The following is an 11,775-nucleotide window of genomic DNA, read 5'->3' as shown; positions in this document are numbered from 1 at the left end:
AACTTAAAAAGACTTTAACTTTAAGGCATATGGCGATACCGTCGAAGAACCGCCGCTCCGTGATCGAGAACGCTTCCGTTCCTCGGCTTTCGAGGAAAAGCAGCGGCGCGTGTTGCCATTAGAAATTGATTTCCAGTTGCTAGGATACGTGGCCGGCTTGAAAGCGCCCAGCACCGGCGAGGCGAGCATGCCTGCTTACCTGGCGGTCAGTCGGCTGCAAGTTTGCGCGGCGCAAGGTGCAAGCATGGGCCTGCCGGACATAGAGACCATACCCGGTAAAACGATTTAAAAGAAAAAAAAGATAGCACTTACACACATGAAAAAGAGAAAGGAAAAGAGGAATTTTTTTCCACACGCACGCACGCACAAATTCGTCACGCATTTGCAAATTTTATGTCATATTCTGGATCACCGTAACGCCGGCCGCGCGGCGATCGATCCCTCGAACGACGGGCACAGAGCACCCCCGGCATTATTAAAACCCCCGCCGACGTGTGCCCCTTTGTTTCGCCGTACCGTGTCCGCGTGAACGGCGTGAACAAACTAAAATCGATACGTCTTGCTGCTATCGAGCGATCGCGAGTGTGTATAGTCGCGCGGGATTCACCGTCAGTCACTCGATGACAAATGATAATTGGGTGGGTCGCGAAAATTGCAATTACGCGATTTAAGTTAAGCTTAAGTTTCACGAGCACTGTATATACACAGCTTGTAGAACGAAGAGACGTCTGCAATAATCGAGTTTTTTCCCTTGCGAACATAGTCAACGGCACGCAATTTATTCGTCAAATAAGCTCGCAAAGCCTCTATAATTATTTAGTCGGCGCTTTAATTCGCGTGGCGTTGAATGTCCTCAATAGCGGACAGTAGCTAGTCGCTTAGGAGCGCGCCGCTACCAGCACAATCCGGTCGTTAATCGGCTAATGCCACCATCGTGCTTCATGCGAGTCATACGCGTGCATTCGTACTCATGCATTAACTTACTGGCCGGCGTTATCGCGCGCTATTATTGCAAGTTCGATAAATTAGCTGGGACAAAAAACTCCCGCGAGGATGCCACTTAACTCGTCTGATAAACTCGTACGTTTTGTAATAACGGCGCGTCTCAAGTTGCTCGTTCGATACGTAGTAAAGCGGCATGAGAATGAATTAAACATGAAGCGAGACTTGTTACTTCTTCCCTAAATATATCCTGTAATAAAATATTTCTTATAGATGTAACGCACGTTGTTATCTACAGATATTCACATTTTCTTGTAGAAAGAATAAAATTCTATCTTTTAAATTGTTTGCATTTTTGGATAGAATATAGTTTCTTAATGCAGACATATGGTATCCACCGGTGCCTTCGATATGACCTAGTCTGCTTGCATTTTGAATGTGTTACATATGAATGAATTGCTATTCGCGTAGGATCGCTATCGACTACCGTAGATTATATGTATGTATACATACATTGCTTTGCCGAGCAATTTGGCGGCTATTAACCGACCTGTGCATGGGTCAATAACCTAGGAAAATATGCGAACCTCTCGAGGACTATTAATCTTTCATGAAAGTAGAATACGTTTGCTTTTGTCTTTCCATAATTTTATGATTCTTCTTTTACAAGTCAAAAAATTATGACATTAGTATAAATAATGTAGTTTAATGTCCATTTCTATCATATACTGATTAACTTTAATTTCGATTTAACTTATCTTTTATCTTTTGCTAATTTTTAGAACTAGAAAAAAATAAAATTCAACCGCGATTAAAATTAATTTAAGGTAAAGGTACCAATACCCGGACACTTAAGCATAGGAAATGTACCAATACCTGGACACGTATCTGTGTCTGGATACCTTTAAAAAAATATAAATTTATGAAAATAAACGTTTGACTATTATAACTGAAGTTTCAGACTACAAGAAAAAATACTTTTATCTTTGATTTTAATTCGCGTTATACTTATAAATAATAAAGGTGTCCGGATATAGGTACATGTCCAGGTATTGGTACCTTTACCTTACATCGATAGAAAAGGACATAAAAGATGCGAAAGGATCTAAATACGATATAAGATTTAAAAAATTATAAAATTTAAAGGTAATATTTAAAGAACTATGCAAGCTAAAATTTGGATGAGATTTGAGAATTAATAATCTGCAATGTTGAGAAAATATGAAAGTTTTCAAGTTTAAAGATTTAAGAGAAGATTTCTAAAGGTCTCTGAAGAAATATACTTTCAAGGTAAGATTTGAGTACTATAATTGAGTATTACAACTTACAACTCCTCATTATAATTTTGCAATATATTGAAAGAGTCTTTAGCAAGATGATGAGATGGTTCGTGTTGTCCAATGAAGGACAGATGCGTAATGAATTATGCAAAAGGCCGCCGTTTGAACTTTTGATAAGCAAAACGTAAGCGTAAATCTCGAAGGATTTATCGCCGGTTTTACGTTATTGACCTTTGTAAAGGGAGACCGAAATACCCTACCGTTAATCTCGTGTTGAGACGGCATTCGGTGTCTTAACGCTTTTCCGGTCCTTTTTACTCCACGTTGGCTTTTAAACCTAATTTATGCCAAGGTTATGCAGCGATAAAACTTAACACTCAACTGTAGCTCGTTACCGTACTCAACATATTCATAACACTCCACTGACTCCGCCCATTGTACGCAGAAATAGAAAAATCCATAGACGATTCCGGCAATTAGCTCGTCGAGAGATTATTTCTGTACTGTATTAATGCCGTTATATACCGTGAACATATATTAACATACATAAATAAACGTAACGATTCGACAATGTCCTTTCCTGAAAACAATGGTAAAGTGTAGATCGATTTTCTAAAGGAAACTTTAAAGATTACGTTTCTTATATATATATATATATGTTAGCATACACTTGAAGAATCTGGAAACATTAAATATACTTCTGTTCAAGTCGGAGATTAAAGATTGCTACAATGCTATAGCTTCACATGCAAATACATCAAATACAGATATACTTATAATGCATTTATAAACTTCGCGAAAAACTAATCTGCAACGATTGCAATCGAGCATGTTGCAAACGTTGCAATAAATTTTCAAAGATGATAATAATAATAACAATAATGATGATAGCGACGATAATATAATAATAATAATAATAAAATAAAGATGTGGCCTCAAGTACAGATTTATTAGAGAATTTTAAGCACAAATTTTTACTCAAAACAGAGTTCTAAAAAGAGGTTCGCGTAATTATTATTTCAGAGCAAAATTTAAGGGCAAGATCAATCAAATATTAATCCAAAAAATCACGTGTTTCAAAGATAGAAAGATTGATTCATTCTGCCTTCAATATTTAACGATGTATCGATCTTTGTACGTTGTAGAGACTGGGGCGGTGTTCACGATCGGCCGTAGCAGATTCGCGGACAACATTGCGTCGCATTTCTTCATACGCAAGGATCCGGTTGTCGTCATTGAATGTGGAGATGAGCACTCTGCCGTTGTTTGTCGTAAGTATTTAAATCTGTTCCTTTACAGAGCAATTTATAATCGATCAGCCTGAAAAGCAGTCAACGGTCTAATTGCAAGTTTAAATCCGATAATCAAATATAATCCAGCAGTAGGTTCAGATACCATATTGGCTCCAAATAATTCAAACTCAACTTGAAATCGATCTAACTTGGATTATCGGAAAGAAATAATAACTCTAATAAAAAAAAGAGTGACAATACAGTTGGTTATACCTTCTATCGAATATCGTTAATCAATGTTGCGAGGTGTAACGTTGACTGTAAACCATGTATTCATAATGAGCAATGTTGGCAGACAAAGTTAGATACTTACTAATAAACAAAGACAAAAATGCTATCTTTTTTCTTGTTTTTTTTTTCTAAATTTAGTCGCAAAATATTATCTTGTTCTTATATTTTGCATTATACAGCCCGATTTTTATCGACAATAAGACGCGTTAAAAATCTCGAATTTTAATAATAACATTTTGAAATTTATGGGCTTTATAATGCAAGACCGTATGATGATTCTGCGTGATTTACAGCTTCTGTAACATGCTATGTAAAGAGTATATACAGTTCAGCTATGCTTACATAGAAATATCCACTGCCCGGTAAATCGATATTGAACACGCAGTGGTCGGCGTAGCCGACATTGTTGGTGTTATTAGCTCAACGCGTTCCGATGAAATATGTTGTATTTTTGTTTCCCTTGCACATAAAAAAATCTCGCTATAGTAAAAATAAAAGAGAGGCTATAATTAATAGTAAGAATGATGTAATATTGTCATAAAATATCTCATAAATCCCTCAATTATTCACTAAATATATCGGTTAATATTTTATTTATCTTATTTGCGATGCAAATTTTATTTTGCTCGTTTTTTTTATTGTTACCCAAGCGACAAAGAACGTATTTATGTATTTCTCGCCATTTCTCCACATAATTTCTCTGATTCATTTTTGGATCTTGAAATTTACTTGCATGTGCAATTGCAACATGCTGTCTGTTTAGTACCGTAATTAAAATTATGTAACTATATGTGTTTACTACTCGTGGATTTATACCTCTAAGTACTTTTAGATTCTATAGATTCCTCGAATACTTATGTTACGTAAATGCAATTTATCTTAATGTTATCTTAATCTAAAGATTATCCTAATGTTAAGGATAGTCTCTGTGAGATTATATAATCTAACTAAATGTATTCTTCAATTTTGCTTGGACTGCCTTGGTCTTTTTCTTATTTCAGAAACCGGCAGACTCTTTGTTTTTGGCAGTAACGATTGGGGTCAACTGGGTCTGGGTCACAAAAACCATATTAGCAAACCATCGTGTGTAAAAAGTTTGTAGCCACCTTATAGTAGCAGCAAAAAATTTAACACATTGGCTATTATACTACTGAGTTATATATATTTTTATATATATAATATTATACTACTACGTCTCTTACGTTGGTAAAAAAAAACAGGCATTCTTGATGAGCCATGTAACTGTCGAAATAACTTACAGTATTTTTCTGATGGAAAGATTATAATATAAAATAAGACGTAGTGACACGCCGCGCGCCGGGTGTTTACACGGCATCTTATTGCAAATGGGGTGTGACACGATATATATAGCTAACGTGTTAAATATTAATAAGATGACGTTCTCTACGTTTAAATGCTGCCATCTTTTTCTTGTTAATATATCATTAAGAATAGTTTTTATGAGTTTTTTAAAGCCACTTCGTATGTGTCGAAAATCAATTTATAATCATTTATAAATGTCGAGGTTAATTTCTTTAAAAACATTCCGTTTCAACGAATTGCTACTCGTGATTTTATCGAGAGTCCAATGTGTTTTAGTTCTGAAACCGGAAAAAGTCACGCATGTGGCATGTGGGAGAGCGCACACCTTGATATGTACAGGTGAGAAACGAGTGATGCGTAGCCGAATGTATATCATAATAGATATACGAAATATATTTCAATCGCACTTTCTCTCGATAATAAACAAATCTATATCTGTCAATTTTTCTCAATGCAACAGATATAAGGATTTAAATCGTGAGAAATAAAAAGTCAGTCTTCGATTAAATAATTGGCTCTCTATTTACCAAAGCAATAGATCGTAAAAACACGATCGATGTCTGGAACAGAACACCCCTCATACGTATGTACATATAGCTGTCATTAGCAGATGCGAGGTATTAAGTGAGCATGCCGTTTCTATATATGTGGCTTTGCGTGTCACGAACTTCGGCGAATATTTGCCGAGTCATTCAACCTCAAACTTGTTCTCGTTTGAAGGGATCAACTGGATAAGCACTCTCTTAAATGGCACGCCACTTCGCTAGCTTTCTAAGTAGGAATTCGAAATGTTAATTTATCAATCGATTAAAGTTGCTTCAGGCAAATAGCGAACATATTCCTACAGCCAATTTTATCAGTCTATCTTAATTAACTCTTTGTGAACGAAGGCTATAAATTATTTCTCACGGTTCGCTGCAAAATGTGCAAACGGTTTTTTAGTTAATGAACAAATTACACAGTTGTATCGAAATAATTTTTTAGGAGCTCAGAAAATTTTCGCGTGCGGCAGCAATCAAGAAGGTCAACTGGGTCGGGAAAATTCCGCGATAGGTGACAGCTCCAGTTCTCCAATCTTGGTCTACGATTGTGGTCTCGCTGGGCCCCGGATCGTCCAACTTGCAGCGGGATCGCATCATTCGATGGTTCTGACAAGCGACGGCGGAGTTGTCGCCTGGGGAAGCAATCTGGAAGGACAATTAGGATTGCCAGGGATTTCAGGTTTGGTTAACAAGCCTACGAAGGTCCCCATTCCCGAACCGGTGAAGGAAATCAGCGCGGGATATTATCATTCAGTTTTCTTGACTGGTAATGCGATGCTCGATGACAATACTTATTTCTGATATAACAGATTATATAATAGTTTGAAGTATATATGTAATACAACACAAATGAACAGAAACATATTTATATTTTTCTTCTACGTAATATCTTTTTTCATACTCGCTTAGAAGAAAAAAGATAAAATAATTATAAGATGTTGAGCCGGGAAAAATAAAATAGAGTTCCAAGAATCCGTCCAAGTATTCTGAGACGTCACAGCACACTTTCCGCAAGATAAAATCGCTTCCGTTACAGCCACGCTTATAACGACTCGCACGAGCACGAGAGGTTGTAAAATACATTAGCGTGTATATAATTCGGCGACATGACTCGTTTCCAGAAAGCGGACTCATTTATGTCTGCGGCGAGTCGGAAAGTGGTAAACTCGGAATCAACATCAACTTTTCTACGCAAGTTGCACCGAAGCAGATGCAATTACCGGCGACGGCACTTCACGTCGCATGCGGGGGTCATCACACACTCATACTAGCAGGTTGAGATCGATAGAGCTTGAAATCGATATACTTTGAACGCTACTTGTGTTTGAACGGCGTGTATATTTGCGGATCTCTCAGCGGCTAGAAATTTCGATTTCATATTTTAATTTTTTTTTAATAACACAGCCAAGTGCGAGATTTATAAAAATTGACTGTATACATTTTTAGAAAATGGCAATATTTACTGCTCCGGCAGTAATGCCAGCGGGCAACTCGGTATGGGCACAAATGTTAACGAGACACACACGCCAAAACTTCTTTCACGCGGGGCTCTTCAAGACGAGAAGATCGTCAAGATTGCTTGCGGTGAAAGTCACAGCGCTATACTTACTGGTAATTAAAATTCTGCTGCGATCATCGTGTTCTTGAAATCCTTAAACCCCTCGTCGGTAATTACATTATTTATTAATAACAGAGTCCGGCAAGCTCTTTACCTGTGGCGACGGCCGACACGGAAAGTTGGGTCTCGAAGAGAACGAAAATAACGTTCACGAAGTAACATTCGCTGCCAAATATCAGGAGCTCTTCGTTTCAGATGTAACTCTACTTATCAATTTGAATAAATATGTATGTCACACTTTTTATCGCGTTCTAATTGTTTGCTTATTTTATTTCTTAACTAATAGGTTGCTTGCGGAGGATGTCATACAATATTAATTGGTCGAAGACATGAGATAGATTATCAATCACGACGGCAATCGGACTCGATGGTAAACGCAACTTAAGTTATGCACATATTCACGCATAGAAAATAAATTATTAGTTTTTTTTTAATTATTTAAATTAATGAGACATGTTTATGAGTCTCTTATCGATTTCAGGAGCAGAAAAATAGTTCTCTACCTCCTTTAAAGCTTCCTATAAATATGCAAAATGAACATCGAGTGGGCAACACGGAGAAATCGACAGATGAAAAGGATGATTTACACCATCCAGATCAAAATAGTGAAACATCTGATATTAATGATACTCAAATAAATGCTTCGAAAGATTTATCAAAAGAAAATATTGTAAATAACAAAGAAATGTTATCTTCAGCGAATGACGAAAAAGTCGCGAATGTATCTTCAGAAATTACTCCAGAAAGCTCGCAAGAAAAAGATCATCTCGATGATGAAGGCCATGAGAATAAAAATATTGAAAGCAACGAAAGTAAAGATATTAGTGAAAATAATGAAAAACAAGAAAATAATAAAAATATGGAAATGGCAGCAACAGTAACACAAGACGTAGAGGAATTATGTACAAAAACAGAAATCTCGAGAATACAGGAGGAAAAGGGACAGAAAATGACGACGAACCCTACACCACCGCCGAAACCACCGAGATTAAAATCTGGAAGTGTTGAAGATACGAACGGAAAAGAATCTTCAAAGGAGAACGAAGAAGATGAAAAAGAAAAAGATGACAAAGAGATGAAGACCAGCAACGAACAAAATTCAAGTGCAAAATCAGCTAGAAAATCGACATCAGCAATTTCGAGGGAAACCATAGAAGCTATCGAGAATTCCATAGAAAAAGTCGAAGAAGATGAACACGTTGACAAACCGGAGAAAGCGGAAACAGACGGCATGCAGGACGATGCTGACGTAGTGCAATCTCCGCCGCCGCGAACAGGTAAAACAAGCGTCTTTTATTTTTCAAGAATTAAATAAAAATTTACTATGAAATAGAATTAAATTCAGAAATAAAAATTGCGCAATGGATTATTGTTTTCTAGCTAAGATGGCAAAGCTGTTTAAAGGAAAACGGCAAGAAGTGCAGAATGGAACTAAGAATACAAGCAGCGCAGCGAATCCGAAAGCTAAGGTACAACTAAAATGAAACATATTTTACAAAGGATATATTAATTAATATAAATTTTTTACTTTACAATAAGATTATTATTAAATAACTTTTTTGCTTTCCAGTCGAAAACGTGCACAATCCTGTGATCGAAGAAACTTCGAAGAGACATTACAATTCATTATATTTTTATAAAAAAAAACTTACGATAGGTTCGTCGCTGGGACCAAAACATAATGGAACCGGAAATTTCCGATAATCTATATCAAGACGCAAACAAGTCTTTATCGACCGATGGATTTACATAGAATTAGCATAGGTCGTATAGGTATTGCGTCAATTTCTTTTATTTATGTCGACGAAAAACTTGAATAAAAAACACCGATTACATTAATAACGTTCTTGGGCAATGTAAATATATAATTCACGCATAAGAATTAATTGATTCCATTATAATAAGAAAGACGCATAAATTTACATGCTGTATAATAGCATATAAAGTAACGTAGATAACTGATGCTGTACAGTGATATCTGGATAAACATATTTTATTAAAATCCAATTACAAAATTCCGTTCTGGCAATAACAAGTTTACCTTACACTGTTTTTATCTTCGGAATAGATTACAAGTACTAAAAATGTGATACGCAGTCGCATTACGTCCACGATGTATCACTCATTTGATTCGAAACATGTTTAACTTATAACGCACCGACGTCGATTAACATTAACCGCAATTATCTAAATTTGCCTTTTCAACATTCTTTTTTAAAGCTAGAGCTGCGCTCCTCTCCGATCGTTTAACCGAAATTAGCTTTACGCAGATACATGTAGCGCTATAAAGTTGTCGGTGCAACTGACCTTACTTCTAATCGACGTTGTTTCATCACACGTTGGCGGCGAATGGTATACTTAACATACGATTACTAATATTGCACTAGATTTTATGGCCGAGTACGAGTGAGACATGTTGAGAGGAAGCATCGTCTTACGCCGCAATCATGCCGCGATCGCTACTATAGTGAAAGTTTCATCCATTCACATAATTGCTTGTTGAAGCTTTTCCCCTCGTTGCTCTCTATATTCAAGTGCATATTGCATATTATATATAAATAAGGACGGAATCACAGACACAATAACATATTTAACATGATCTTGGGATCTTTCGCGATACTGAAAATTATATCATCAGGTAATTCCTGATTATAGTGTATAATCCATAAGCGCCCGTCAAACCCCAAAAGTTTTGTCTTTTCTTCCATAATTAATAATGGATAATGCTACTGTATTACACTTCATTATTGCTATAAAGTATTATAATGATTGTATGTTACTTTCACATATTGTGAAAGATCATGGATACACGTACATATATATATTATATATATATATATATTATATATGTATATATTATATATATTATATATATATATTCTTTGGCGAATTTGAATTCCATTAAACAACGAAACTTTCCGCGGGTTTCAACTGAATAAATCCGTGTAAAATGAACAAGACTTTTTACATATACGAAATACAAACCAATTTCGGCTGCGCGTATTTCGCAATTGGTTAATTAGTCCATCTAAACCGTCGAAAGCAAAACTTTGGTGTACGCAGTCAAACAAAACGCATTTTATATTTCACCATGCCATACCAATTAATGACGCCTAGCTTAAATTTTTAATGCCGATTTTTAAACAAGATAAATCAGCCATCTCATATTAGATGACAATTTTATCATACGTACGTTAATTCGTCTAATTTTTTAATTCCGAAATATTAAGAATTTAAATACTCGGAATGCTTAAATCCAATTTGAATGATATGTGGCTCCGAACATTTTAAATAACTAACGCCGAAGTTTTCTGAATCTTAACTACAGTCTAGACATACACCACGTATAGTTTCTGCTTCTGTCTGGTGAAATTGTAAAACCGAATACACCCTAAATAAAAGGCTCGTAATCTTTCAGTAAGTTGCGTAAAGAAAAGTTGTATAAGAGTTCTTAAGATATACTTTATTAATGATTAAAGTCTTGATAAAAAGTTCTTGTATTCTTCGCGCAAGTCCTGTATATCCCGCTAAATACCTTAAATTACATATTAATTAAAATCCAAGTTAATTACATTCTACATTACTTAGATTCTAGATGTCCCGGATTTTAAGTGCCTTGAGTGTCATGCGTTTTAAATCCTAAACATCTCAGATCTTAATTGCCTTAGTTCCTGAGATTCTTGAATTCTGTTTAACACTGCAATCCTAAGTTCCTTCGATAATCATCAGAGTCCGATCCTCGAGAGAGCAATAAAAAAAAGAAATTCGTTTTGTCTCTCCAACGAATTTTTATTAATATCGAGATTAATTTACTTCACGAGAAATCGAGACTAGGCGTCATTAATTATGCGCTCGCTCTATAATTAGCATGAGCGTTTCTATAATATACTAGAATTCACGCACAAACAACATCCATCACATCTCTATAATGTCCTGCTTCTCATCAATATCGTTGTTGCTTAGCAAAATGTAGGAGTCCCGACCCGCCAACAGTCGATGCTGGCCATTTATCAAGAAGGACGAGCCTCTCCTGATGGTCCTCTTGCCGAGCTCGATCGCCTCGTGCGCCAATACCGGACTATTGTACGCCTTCACGAACACCGTAATGATAATTATTAGTCCGACTAGAATCATGCCGTACGTCAAGCAGGGCACAGCGATGTCGGCGAACGTGGTCGCCAGGTAAATCCACCGCCTGATGGACGGCGTGAGCTCCTCCATGCCTTCCTCGACCCACATGATCGGGAAGACTATGTCGGGAAAATTCGCGACCACCGCGATATTGGGCTGTCGTTCTACTTTCAGATTCAACTGGACGCGAACCTTCGCTTCGATCGGTACTCCTAGTTTCTATAAGGAAATAAAAAAAAGAATCATGATTATCTTAGATCTTAGACATGGTATTTTTACCATTTATTTTTACTATTTACATATTCATATTTTAATTTATTAATGTCAATCTTAATTAATAGACAATTAAATTGATTGTGTTAATAAAATAATAAAGAAAGCTTAACATATCTAGGATTTGTAGGATTTTTTTCTAT

The 11,775-nt window shown here is 36.2% G+C and overlaps 2 protein-coding genes across 3 annotated transcripts in view; one reads left to right on the top strand and one right to left on the bottom strand.

Annotated features, from left to right (window-relative positions):
* The first annotated feature begins 172 nt into the window (after positions 1 to 172).
* LOC112462974 (X-linked retinitis pigmentosa GTPase regulator) lies at positions 173 to 9,246 on the top strand. The gene is made up of 12 exons (XM_025029081.1): positions 173 to 275; positions 3,368 to 3,493; positions 4,747 to 4,839; positions 5,345 to 5,407; positions 6,053 to 6,376; positions 6,732 to 6,884; positions 7,057 to 7,221; positions 7,304 to 7,425; positions 7,515 to 7,598; positions 7,710 to 8,505; positions 8,609 to 8,697; positions 8,799 to 9,246. The coding sequence occupies exons 1-12, from the start codon at positions 188 to 190 to the stop codon at positions 8,820 to 8,822; spliced, it is 2,127 nt and encodes a 708-aa protein (XP_024884849.1). The 5' UTR covers positions 173 to 187; the 3' UTR covers positions 8,823 to 9,246.
* Positions 9,206 to 11,775, bottom strand: part of LOC112462973 (scavenger receptor class B member 1) — a 36,259-nt gene continuing 33,689 nt past the window's right edge. The window contains exon 9 of one of the 2 annotated variants that reach the window (XM_025029080.1): positions 9,206 to 11,578. In XM_025029080.1, the coding sequence (XP_024884848.1) occupies positions 11,144 to 11,578 (435 nt within the window). In that variant the 3' untranslated portion in view covers positions 9,206 to 11,143. The remainder of the gene's footprint in view (positions 11,579 to 11,775) is intronic. The other variant, XM_025029079.1, reaches the window with a different exon arrangement.

The sequence above is a fragment of the Temnothorax curvispinosus genome, unplaced genomic scaffold (genome assembly GCF_003070985.1).
Source record: "Temnothorax curvispinosus isolate PA1 unplaced genomic scaffold, ASM307098v1 QBEX01012990.1, whole genome shotgun sequence".
In the NCBI taxonomy this organism is placed as follows: Eukaryota; Metazoa; Arthropoda; class Insecta; order Hymenoptera; family Formicidae; genus Temnothorax; species Temnothorax curvispinosus.
Note: the sequence above shows the minus strand (reverse complement) of the source record. Positions and strands in the feature narration are given on the sequence as shown.